Source organism: Canis aureus, chromosome 4, assembly GCF_053574225.1.
Source record: "Canis aureus isolate CA01 chromosome 4, VMU_Caureus_v.1.0, whole genome shotgun sequence".
In the NCBI taxonomy this organism is placed as follows: Eukaryota; Metazoa; Chordata; class Mammalia; order Carnivora; family Canidae; genus Canis; species Canis aureus.
The window spans coordinates 28,767,663-28,780,663 of record NC_135614.1 but is presented as its reverse complement, the minus strand read 5'-3'; the positions used below and the strand labels follow the sequence as shown (position 1 = coordinate 28,780,663).

The 13,001-nt window shown below is 40.4% G+C and overlaps 1 protein-coding gene across 25 annotated transcripts in view; it reads left to right on the top strand.

Annotated features, from left to right (window-relative positions):
- Positions 1-13,001, top strand: part of KCNMA1 (potassium calcium-activated channel subfamily M alpha 1) — a 717,266-nt gene that overhangs the window by 568,406 nt on the left and 135,859 nt on the right. For 14 of the 25 annotated variants that reach the window (XM_077895127.1, XM_077895129.1, XM_077895133.1 and 11 more), the window contains one exon: positions 7,883-7,969. In XM_077895127.1, the coding sequence (XP_077751253.1) occupies positions 7,883-7,969 (87 nt within the window). Of the gene's footprint in view, positions 1-953; positions 966-7,882; positions 7,970-13,001 lie in introns of all 25 variants that reach the window. The other 11 variants (XR_013377873.1, XM_077895128.1, XM_077895126.1 and 8 more) reach the window with 1 other exon arrangement.

The window sequence follows — 13,001 nt, the reverse complement described above, 5'->3', positions numbered from 1 at the left end:
TGTGTCCTGGGTTTTTGCAAATGACATTCTTCATGTTGCCACGTCAGTAAATCTGTGTAATTCAGTCTTCTCTCTTTATCACTTCGGTGCATCTCTCAAAAAAGTGTGATGGTGTAGGTGGCGCTAACGCTGAATAGCGTCTCTTGACCATTCCTGTATAATTTCATGGCAGGAGTCTGCCCCCTGAACCTTGACCAGTCATCTCCCACCTGCCACCTTTGGTCACAAGGAGGGAGAGAAAAAGTCTGGTAATGGTTCAGTGTGAATCTGCTGTCACTATTCTAAGAAAAATAACTAAGAGCTTTCCCTGAAGACAAAGTCTTTTCTTTGATGGACCCTCCAATTAACTCACAAAGCTGAGATGTTTTCAACAAAGCCATATTTATAGATACAGATTTTTAGGTTTTTTTTTTCTTTCAGAAAAGAATGAAAAGAACTTGTTTGGCTTTGTTATTGGCTTTCTGTGTGCCTTTGCCAACTTTAATCCTCTCATGTGGCTTGGTCTCAGTGTGGAACACATTGGTTCTTGTGGAAAAAGGTGTGTGGGATGGAATGTGGATCATGCCTCTGAGAAAACACTTAACTTCTCCAACACAATATCCATGTTAAAAAGAATCGAACTTTTGACCCTTCCTGAGCTAAGAATTTTGGTTTTTTTTCCTTCATTGAAGAATTTCCCATTTCCTTTCCTCTCCCATTTTCTAAGTGGCTGGGCGTTACAATTAGAAGAACCCAGCCTCTCCCTCCACCCCTTTGCCCCCCAGCCTGTGTTGAACTACCTCCTCTGTTGTTTGACCCCATGACGCTGTTTCCATGCTCTGCTGAAAAACCTTGTTTTCACATGCATCCTTCAAATAATTTGAAACAAAGGTTTTGTTCCTTCTTTCCCTCTGGTGTCAGTCAATTTATTATCAAATTGTTTGATTTTAAATTCTTTTCTTGTCGTTTTGCAGAAGCCGAAAGCGGTATGCGCTCTTCGTTAACCTTCCTCCCAACCCCACCCGCTATCTTCACTGCTAACCACAGGACTAACCATTTGCCAAGAATTCAGGAAGATAGAGATTATATATATGTATACACATACATATAATCTCGTTCCCTTGTCTAGTATATATATATATGTAAATATATATATATGTATATTTATAATTAAACCCCTCTCCAACTAGAGCACATAAACATTGAAAAGTAGCAGATTGCTTTTCTTGTTCAGTTTGTTGATTCTTTTGGATGACGCACTAACTTCTTTGCAGGAGACCTAAAAAACCAACAGGTGCAAGTCCCTGTTTTCAGTTATGGCACCAATGATGGGAACAAGTGCCAACAATGTTGAGAAGGAGGACGCTTCTCTCTAGCCCCTGGTGTCTGTTTCTGTCCTGTCCTGACGTGTCTTGGTGTCCACCGGACTCTGTGGTGCCATTTGTCTGCATACCACATCCACATTCCCAGTGACTTCCTCCTCCTCGTGTCTGCTTTCCAGTTTGTAGAGCAGGATTCGTGTCCTTTTATCCACAAAACAGAGACCAAGCTCAACTAACATTCAACTTTCTTTCCCTTACACTTATTTTGATGATAATATTTTGCATATTTTATTTCCTGGGCAATACTCGGTACAGACTTAGAACACTGCTACCTAATTGCCAGATTATCACATCTGATTTAGTGAATGAGTACCATTTATTGAGATGAACTCATGGCTTTATTTTTTTCCCCAGTGTGTTTGGGCATATTTCTTAATGTGAAGTATCTCAGCTTTCACCATGTGGCATCACCCTGTTATGCTGCTGTTCTCTGTTGCATGAAGCATGACCAAATCCTCATTGATAGCATTTTCTTTTAACTTTTTTGGTTAATATTTCCAGTGTAGTTTTTCAATAATGTGTTCTCTAAAACAGTATTGTTGAAAACATACTATTGAGATGCCTTTGTGTTCATCTTCTCAAGAGTTGTTTCTCTCCGTGGTTGGAATCACTTGTCACTTGTTCATGTTTGTAATTGTGTGTGTGTGTGTGTGTGTGTGTGTATGTGTGTGTGTGGTGGGGATATTTGTCTGGAACTCTTTCCAAAGTCAGATTCCTCTGTGATTTTTGGAGTAGATGTGTGACAATAGAGGTGGCTTCCTGTCAGTTTGGTATTATTGATATGATCCAACTGCAAGAAGTTACTGCAACACTTTGCATCTTCAAAGGTCCACAGTGGTTGCACCTCTGCTGTTGGCTTTTGGCCTTTGAGTCCTTTTATCTTGTGGTGGAGGCATGTTGTGACATAGCATGACTTGTCCTAAAGTGTACCACAAAGTGACATGGCTTGCTCCCAGAGCCAAATAGCCACTGTTTTCCTTTCCAAATGAACTATTTCTTCCCCATCCCTTATGGCTGCTGTTTTCCTTATGTGCAAAATATATTTTTAAATGACATTTCTAAAATCATTGTGATGGGTTCAGGCCCAATAATTCCTTGCCCATATCATTGGCGTACCACAGTCGCAGGCATTTGAGTCTGATCAACTGGGAGCAATCTTTACTATGCTGTCTCTGTGTGAGTGAACTGGGCTCAAATATATTGAAGCATGGAATACACACTGTGTCTCCTACATAGATTCTATAAGCAAAAGTGTGTGTGTCTAGTTGTGTGGGACTCCAGCAGCATATAATTGAAAGCCCAGAAAAAATAAAAAGTTCCAGAAGGACAATAATATTTGAGATTTGGGGCTCCTGTAGGCTGTGCCCTAATCTAGCCCATCAACTGCAGGGCTGTTGTACTCCTGAAATGCTAAACAATTGGCTGAAACCAAGTTCCACCTGATAGCAATCATATATGACCATGGGTGCTCAAAGAGGCCACTTCCCAGTGGTGTGATTCATCTGGGCAAGGCGTGAACTGAAGTTTTAGATGGTTCTAATTCCCTTGCTTTAGTTAATGAAGTCCCATTAGCTTGCTAGACACAGATATAATTATCATGTTCTCAAGTACAAATTATATTCTCATGTGACTGATAATTTTGTCATTGTTCGGGGAATGGTACATTACACCTACCAAAAACTGAGGGGGGTGGGAGGAGAAATACACACCTGTTAATTTACCCATAATAGATACAAGATTCCTTTAAAAAATATGGTTCAGCTGAACTATTCATCATTGGTTGTCTCCAAAAACAGCAAACAAGTAAAGTTTATGATGATGGAAGAAGGAATAAGTAGATGTTTCCTAGTTGTTATGCATAAGTGGTGGAGAAAAGGAATAAATCATTTTGCCCCATCAAGCCCCAAATCTCCAACCTGACTCAAATTCAGCGTGACATACACAATGAAATGCATTGTACCTTGAGGCCTGGAGCTCTCCTTCCGGAGGAACCCGTCTGGGACGTTTCTCTGTTGAAGTGAGCCCTGCTAGCCAGTTCTAGGTTCTTGTGTTTCAACTCTGAGTCGTACTTTCAATATTGAAATCAATTGCTGCTACTCCCCAAGTGGCTAGCTGTTTATATATTTGTGTATTTACATTTTTGTACTTAGTGCATCCAGGAGATGGTTAGCTTATGTGCCAACCCCCTAGAAAAGGTGAGGTCCCTCCTTTGGTAGGCCTGATTGTTAAGAACTTGGCTCAATCTTTGAAAGAACAGCTGTGTCTACCTTTCTCCTCACTGGAGAGGGAGAGGAACACTTTTGGAACTGAGACCATTGATTTATATTTTTCGTTCCTTCCACCAATAGTTGAAAAGTGCCTATTGCATACAGGGCCCTAAGCGGGCTACCATGGGAAACTTATTTACAAAAACAAATAAAATATGAGCATGCTTTTCACTCCCTTTTTTCAACTAGGGGTTCCCCATGGAAAATATATATTTGTTTCCTGAGAGTGGGCGAGGAGCCAGAGAATCAGCCAAATGCAAAAGTAGTCTGAGAGCCAAAGAAAGAGAGAGCAAGAAGCCTTAGGGAAGAAGCTACATAAGCCCTTAGCCTCCAGCTGCCACTGAATGTTTTCTGTTGAAATTAGCAAGGTCATAGAGGAAAGAGGATAATTTATATGTTCTTTGAAATGAGGGAAAGTCCATCCCTTGCCAAGAAGATGTCCCTATTGGAATTCTACTAATTGATATATGGACTTTTTCTTAGAGATTTTCTTGATTCTTCACATGACACATCTTGAAGTTTATCTCTGATAAGCAAGTGAATTAGACACAATTGGAGCCAGGGAGTGATTTAACGTGATGCATAGGGAGGGAGATGTCTGGCAGTCATAAGAACAAAACAAACTTAACATTGGATATTCTTTTAAGAGATCAAACAAAGACCTTTGGAAAGATTTACATATTCCCAGTAGGAGGTCAATCACATATTCTGAGGGTAGTAGGAATTTTGCTGGGGAAAAAAATTACTGCTGTGTAGGATACTTTTTATATATATATATTTGTTTTTCAAAAAGAGGAGGATTAACATTTTATTTAAATTTTCTAGATACGGAATGTGGATAGAAGACTTAATGTCTACAGTATTAAAAAGAGTAATGCATTTCCTCAAAGAGACTTTGAAGCCTGTACCTTTACATAGGGAGTATTATACGCAGTGGGCCCATGGAATCAGGACCACATGCTTCTCTAACCAAACTGCTAAATATATGAATGGAATACAGCACAGCGAACATTCTTATGTATCTAGACTTCTTTCCTTCATTATTCTCAAGATCTGGGCTTGTTCTTTCAATTCCCACCCAGAAAGCTGCCTTGGCTTGATAGCTGCTAATGTGAGCATAAAGCCTCACACATGCTTTAAAGAGATGACTCAAAGCCTCTTACTCCTTGTTAAGCCCTCTCTAAAAGAGAACAAGAAGGCACCCTGGAATCACATAGTCATTGATGTCCTTGGAGGTGCATAAGGTTTGAGGAACACAGAGACACTCCACTCTGCAGCCAGAAGGCAGTCCAAATTAGCCCGTCTCCAGATGTTGTAGAGGGATATAATATTTTAGATACTGTAGTCAGTAAAAAGGTCTTTCAAATGCCAATAGGGGGCCTTCTGGTGATTTATTAGCACCAAGAACAAAATGGAGAACTAGCCCCTGTGACAGATTATTTGCTTCTTATTTAGTTGTTTTAATAACCATGCTTACTATTAATAGTGACCATGCATTAAGGATCTACTATGTGGCAGTCACTCAGCACCTAGTATATACTTTAGCTCTCTTAGTGACACTATAAGCTGGAGATTATTCACTCCATTTCATAGATGAGGAGAGTGAGGCTTAGTGGCCCCCACATGCTCCAGGCCAGAGTCTGAACTCCTAGGCCTGACACATGCACCTGCTAGCTTAACTAGCATTGGCAGTGAAACAGATTTGAACACAAATCTGCCTTCTATCAGTGCCCCAGATCTTTCGTCTCCACCACACTAACTTGACTAAAGTAGGCTTGAAGGCTGTAATAAATGATCTCAACCTGCAGTCTCTGGAATGATAATCCCAAATTCTCATTGTAAGCCAATTCTTGTTCACTGCTGATAAAGAACAGAGTAAATGAAAAGAAACTTTTCATTGATAGGAACCTTGCTATCACTGTCTTCCTACCATGACACAGTGGGCTTGATCACTGGAGTGCAATTAGAGAAGCACATAATGTAAAAAAGAGTTCTGTGCAAAGCTTGTTTTGCACATATATGTCACCAAGACATTGATGAGTGTCAAATTTCCCCTTTTGAAATGCACTGTTGAAATCATGATTGGATTTTTTTTTCACTCAGAAGCTTTTTTTACACTCTTATATAAATACATATCAAAATGTAGATTTTCCAACTTTAAGGAATTAGCTTCGTCAGATGCCATAAGTACCCAGAATTTTTCATGTATGTCCTTGTACATTATTGTGGACTGTACAGTTCTTCACCCTATAACTTCATCTCATTATGAACAGGATATTTTGATAAGGAGCCCTGTGTTCCACTCCGTGGGGCCAGCTAAAGAAAATATGATAATTCCATTGAAAATGAAATACACTTTTGGCTTTTTTTGCACTAATAAATAATAAGAGTAACCATAACCAATATGCAGTGAGCCTTCTGTGCATTATCTTGCATTATCTCTGAAGAAAGACTATGATTATCATCATCATTGTAGGTGAGGATATTGAGTTGGAGGGAGATTTAGTAATTTGCCCAAAGCCAGACAGCTACTAAATGGTGATGCTGCATTTTCTGATTGCAGAGCTAGGGCAGACAAGTACTGCCTGATAGCAAAGGGGTAAGAAAATGTGCAAAATCCAGAATTCTCCCCTTCTAGACCATCACATTTAATTGGCTTTGAAAAAGGAGTCCATCTAAACTGTATGAGCTCTGACCCTTTTTCCCCTCGTGATCATGAGAAGTCAGAGGGCAGTTAAGCCAATGTAAAGAATTGGCAGAGGGGTAATTAGGAGGTATCTGTCCAGTGCTGCTGCCAGTTGCAAGCTGTTGCTCTTAGTGTGGCCTGCTTCTTCCGATTTGTGAAGAATCTCATTGTTGCCTGTGGTTCTAGGGAAGAACAGACCAATCATCATGGTCTGTGGCTATTATTTAAGTGTTAATAACAGTGACGACACAGGATTGGTTTCCTTCTGTCAGGTCCCGTTATGGGTAATAGTGGATGTTCTTGCAACCACAGACAATTATTTTGCCATAACAATCCACTCTGAGGCTTCCCGATAGAACAAAAGTTTACCTGAGTCCTTCCTGTATTGCCACAGACATGTCACTCTGTTGGCCACAGCCCTTCCCTGAAATGGTTTTGCCGGCAGTAAAAAACAAAACAAAACAAAACACAACTTGTTAATTAGCATCCTCCATTTTGATTGCCTTAAACACTTGAGGACTTCCTTTAGCCTAATTCCAAACATCTATTACTTTAAAGCCAGATATTCAGATCAGAGAACACCTTTGTTATATCTATTGCTGCATTCAGGGTACCTAAATACCCTGTTCATTAAGCCCAAAGCCTGTCAATCTCTTTATAATACATGCCTCCATTCTGTTCTTGATCTGCAGATATTAAACTTATTTATTTCACCCATTTATTAGATTAAGATACATGTATCTCTTTTGTCAGTCCAAACACAACTTGGTCAGCTAATCCATTTTTAACACTTTGAAACAGGACAGTGTATATTTAGGTCCATACTTCCCTACAAGGGGAAGGTTTTTCTAGGGATAATTTACATTTGTTTTATGATTACAGTTTGCCCTGATCAGGATGTACCAGATACACACATTATTCAAACAGTCCCATGCATTTTGGGAAAGGTGGACTGGAATCATTTCTAACTGCTGGCATTTTTCTTTTTCACTGTTTGGGTAGATCCAATTCCTTCTACATAGGCTGCACGTGGAGTCCACTTACATGTACTTACCAATGTCATGCAGATGTTACGTTTGCTTCTGCATTGGTTATAGGTGTCGTGTACCATTCCCTGCAGTAATATATGTATATGTGTATGTTTCTGGATGTATATAGGGGTCCCATTAATGCTCTGTCATCTAGTGGAAAATTGTTATAGCATAGCTTTATTAGATGAGTAACATTCAATGTTGACCATCAACAGAAGTTTCCAAAGGGCTACATATCAGATCAGAAGCCCATGATGGCAACCCCATTATATACCCTCAGCCTTGAAACCTAGATGTGCTTTGATTTCTGCAACTGGGAGTATGCCAACCTGGGAACTGAGCAGTAGAGCTTTATGTTGGCATTATCCACTTAAATGTCTGGGACTGTGGACATCAAGCTCTAGACAACATCTTTGGGAAAAGCATTAGACTAGTGGGCCCCCTATAAAATTAACATTACAGTGTAGCCTTCAAGGTTTTATTCAGAACATGACCTCACAAATATGCCTTCTTTGTTTGTTTTTGTTCACTGAGCAGTATATTAATTAATCCTGGAAACCATCTTAAGATCCAAGAAGGTACTTTAGGATTTTTCATCGCAAGTGATGCCAAAGAAGTTAAAAGGTAAGTGTTTATATATATCTGCCTTCCTTTCTGGCCCAGCCATAGACATCTTGATCCACCATGATGGGCCTGCTTTCAATATGTATAGGTCCCTAACCCCAAAACTGCATAACCATGTGTCCATAGGTATCAATGGTACTGAGTCTTAGGAAAAAGAGAGCATGCTTTCAAATGCTTCTGTGAACTCCTCTTCACATAATTGATTCCACATCTTTGAACTAGAGTAATAACATTTTAGAACTAGGAGGGCCTAGCTAACTGCTCCTTCATTTTCCAAGGGAGGAAATTGAGTCCCAGAGAGCTGAAGTGATTGTTCAGGGTCATCCTGATTCAGAACAACATAACACAAGACAACTGGTTCCTTGTCTAGTACTCTTGACCTAATATCCAGGCAAATTTACTCTAGTATTATCCGCTTTCTAATCTAAATGCCAAGTGGAATCTCAAAAGGTTTGGATTAATTTCAGATGAAATACTAAATTGGCTATATTTCTCTTTGTGGCCTTCTAGGTAAGTAGTTGAAATTGTCAGTTTCAATTCTTAAGCCTGTGTAGGTACAGCCCTGGATTTCATTGACCTCAATGTTTTATGACACTTTTATTAGTATCCTTAAACCTGTTTAAGCAGCCTAGGCATCATAGGGCTCTTTGGAGAACACCATGGAATATTGTTATATTTTATTCTGTCCTAGGAACTATGAAAAATTTATTAGCAGAAAATGTGGCTCAAACAGTCAGACAGGTCACTCACTTTAACAATAATGTTACTTAAAATATTTCAAATAAATTATTAATTGTGAAAGATCTCCAATTATTTATGTAAGCCTATTGCTTTCATTTAATGAGTTCTTATTCAAACCAGGCCTTTGCTAGGTGTTCTACATTCTTTCTTGCTAGTCCTCAAAATAACCTCATAAGGTAAGTCTTCTAAAACCCTTAAGGGCTTTAGTTTCCTCATCTGTAAAGTTGAGATAAATAATTTGTCCACGGATATACAGCACATAAGTGAGTAGCAGAGCCCAGATTGGAAATGGTCTTTCCTTTTCCCAAACCCACACTTTCTACCAAATTTAATAACACTAGCAAATTCTTATGTAGAGTTTAATATGTGCCCGCATTGCTCTAAGTATCGGGTACCATGAACTCACGTCATCCTCTCAACAACCTTATGAGATAGGTAGCATTACTATTTTCGTTTTACACACGAGGAGACTGGGTGCAGACTGGTTAACTAACTTGCCCAAAGCCCCACTGCTAAATGAGTAGTAAAGCCAGGATTTAAAATCAGAAAGTCCAGTTCCAGGGCTTACGTTCTTAATTATTTGCCAAGAAGTAAGCCTGATGTGCTGAGCACAGAACAATGATATTTGACAACTGATACCTATTACATTTTTCCTCTTCACCCACTCCTGCAAACTAACCATACTAGTTATAAAAGCTTTTAGGGGAAAAACAGGAAACAAACCAAGAAAAAACCCGAAAAAGCAAAACTACAACAAAAAAGAAAAATTCTTTAAACTGAGCTATCTAATGGCTTAAATTTACTTCTACAAATTGGGAAAGAATTGCCATTATTCAGATGGGGACAAGATAACCTCCTTATCCAGCTCATGGATCCTGGCTGTTCTTCGGGAATACCTCAAGAACTGGGTTCACCTGAGCGGAAAGTGGGCATGAATGGGACTGAAGCCTACTCCAGGTCCCCTGGAATAAAAGGTTGTGCTCATATCCAGACTGTAAGACACACAAGCAGCATCTCAGCACCACATACGGGGGGGCTGGGGAGCACAGCGGCACCATAGATCACGTGTACCTCCCAGATAGCAAATATAACATGAAGCTCCCATTTGTGTAATTCTATTTCCTATTACATCTCTCGCTAATGAATGTCACAAATACCAGGCAGTCCAAAAAACAAATTACCTCCTGTATTAGGGAGTGCAATATGTCTCATTTCTGTGCTTTATGGTATTCACAAATACATGCTGACACAATCAGCTACAACACCAGCCTGTAATTTTCCGTAGTGTGTGATGTGTTGGAGCAAATGCTGTCAGTTACAGGATTTCAAATAGATGAAGACTGCAGAAAACCACAGACAGGGCCTTGGGGACTTGAATGAAACTAAACAAGTTTTGTAAAAATGGAAAAGTTGATTATGATGATCCAGGATTGAGGTTGTACCTCTCCTACAAAAAAAGCAACCAAAGAAATGAATGGATTTTAGCTCACAGAAACTCAGATGCGGCATTTTAGGAAAAGAGGAGTGAAACCATCCATTCCAGTCTTTGAAAGGTCAATTTTTTAGATGAACATTTGGTCACTTGTCCACTATTCCTTGCCACTAAATATTTTCCTTCTTAAATGACCTTGGCCCATATAGTCTTTGATGTAGGAGCCACAAAATGGTGCCTCATTGGCTCAGTTTGGCTTGCAGACAGGATTCATTTGATTCACAATTGTAACAAATAGATGAGTCGCCAAGAGGAAGACATCATCATGTTTTATTTAAAAATCTTTATTTCTGGTTTCTCCTGAAAAACTTGCAGATCTAGCATTACTGGGTAGCATTCTCACACTCATTCATCCATCAGATGTCTGCAGGTCACTCACTTTCTAGAACGCTCTGTACCAGGTGCCAGGGAAGCAGTGGTGAACAACAAAGTCCTTGCTTTCAGGGCCTCAAGTTCTGGGGAGGAGAGAATAGCAGTTTTGTTTATTTACAATACATTAATCAAAGTCTTAATGCAACTCGGTCACTGATTTAGATTGTGTGTAAGTGAAGGCTGTTCTGAAGGAGCCACATTTGAACAGAGATGGAGGTGATGGGAAAGAGTCCATCATACAAAGATTGGAAGGGAAGAGGAGACAAGGTGAGGACAGTGTTGTTGTGTGCAGGGAGCCAACGAAAGGAAAGTATGTCTGAGGGAGTAGTGTGGGGAGACAAGGTAAGAGAGAAAGTCAGGGCTGGCTCCCAGAGGTTTTGATACAGGGGTTGGGTTGTTAGAAGATGGAGTCATTGATGGTTTTAAGCTGGGGGTGATGTAGTCTGGTTTATATTATTGAAAGGTCTTTCCTCTCCATTATAAAGAATGGGATATAGTGCAACAGGAGAGGGTGCTCAGAGATGGAGAGACTGCATAGTGTAGGTGACAGAGAATAATATGAGCTAGGCTGGTGAGTGGAGGTGCAGAGAAAGGAAACTGATTCAGAATATATTTTACTAGAGAGTCTATAGAGCACACTGGTGAACTGCATATAGAAAGTGAGGGTAAAAAAGAGGAATCAAGAATAGAGCCTAGATATGGAGCTTGTGCAGTTGGGTGGATGTTGGTTCTCCATCTTACTGAGATGGAGAAGGAAAGCTGGAAGAGAAGCAAGTTTGAGGTGTAGGAAATTAAGAATTCAATTTTGCCATGTTAAAATAGGAGATTTGCACTAAACATACACATAGAGATATCATAAAGGCAGTTAGATATAAGATTCTGGAGTCTGGGGGAAAGATGACAGCTGGAGGTGTCATTTATGGGAGGGCCCTGGCCAGAAACAGATGACACACCTAAATGGGAAAAGAGAGAAGAGTTTTATGAAGAGACCATATAAAGTTGTGGGCAGAGAGTTAAAGAGAGCCAATAAGGGATGGTGAAGCATCCGAGAGCTAGCAACAGAGGGGAGCCATTCTCAGCCCTGAATCTACAGTCAAAGGGAAGGAGAGCTATCGGAACCTGTAGAGAGAGTTTGTATCATAGGAAAGGCTGCCTGGCAGAAGCTGAGCCCTCTTAGGGTAGAGATGTGGCCACCACCTTTTCATGACCCAGCAGGAAGAACCCTCTCTTTCCCATCCTCCAGTCTCCTGCTGGCTCCTCCCATTGGCTGAACACAACAGGAAACCAGAGGATAAGGAGACCCTAAAGACCAGCCTTCTGGGGTATGGATCTGGTCTTCTTGATGATGTGTGTGTCAAGGTCACCAGCTGAGGGCCACTTAGGGAAGGGCTGCGGTGGGCGGGAGAGGAAGAGGTCGCGGAGAGCAGAAGGAAGGATATGGAGTAGGCCTGAGGGGTGTGAAAAGTCCTCTGGAATCCATGGCCCTGGATTTGAAGTGAGATCAGTGTTTCCTTTCCTGAGCTCAGCTGCTCAGGTGCAAGTGTGCAGTAAGGTCAGGGCTTTGCCAGGTGAGCATGAGAAAGGCAGAGATGGGTGGGGAAGAGCATGGTGCTTGCAAAAAAGTGACACTTGGCAAAACTCAGCTGGAGCTTAGCTACTGAGCTCCCTCTGGTTGGGGATGTGTCTCCAGGACTGTAGACCAGAGACACCCTCTCCCCAGCCGCATCTCACTCATTAACTTTACCCTTATCTTCAGAATCAGCTTTAATTCATGAAGTAATCCACTTGATCTTCCCAATAGTCTACTCAGACTCATTACCGTTCCATCATCTCTTCATTAGAGATGTGTTTAAGACCTTGAGCTCTTAGACTGTGTGCAGTTGAATCCTGCCTCTGTGTGACCTTGGGCAGGTCATGTAACCTCCCTGTGCTTCAGTTTCCTTATCTGTAAAACAGAGATAATAATCACTACTCCTTCAAAGGATTGTTTGAGGATCAAATACATTAATACTAATAAAATGTTTAGAATAGCGCCTGGCCTATACTCTATGCTCTATAAGTGTTCCCTGCAGTTGTTGTCATTATTATCATGTATAACAGCATCAGGTGGGAGAGAAGATGGCCAAGGGAAGTGGAAACAAGATGACTTCCTCCATTCCTGTCCTCCCCCTTTCATAGCCACATTGCCAGGCAAGGCAAATAATCAGCTACCTTTTTTCTTTTGTTTTTTTCTTTTCTTTTCTTTTCTTTTCTTTTCTTTTCTTTTCTTTTCTTTCTTTTCTTTTCTTTTCTTTTCTTTTCTTTTCTTTCTTTCTTTCTTTCTTTCTTTCTTTCTTTCTTTCGCAACATGGATAAACACTGGCATTTAAAGAAATTTATTATTTGAAGAAATAGTGACTAGAGCAGAAAGAGCTTGGATTTTAGAAG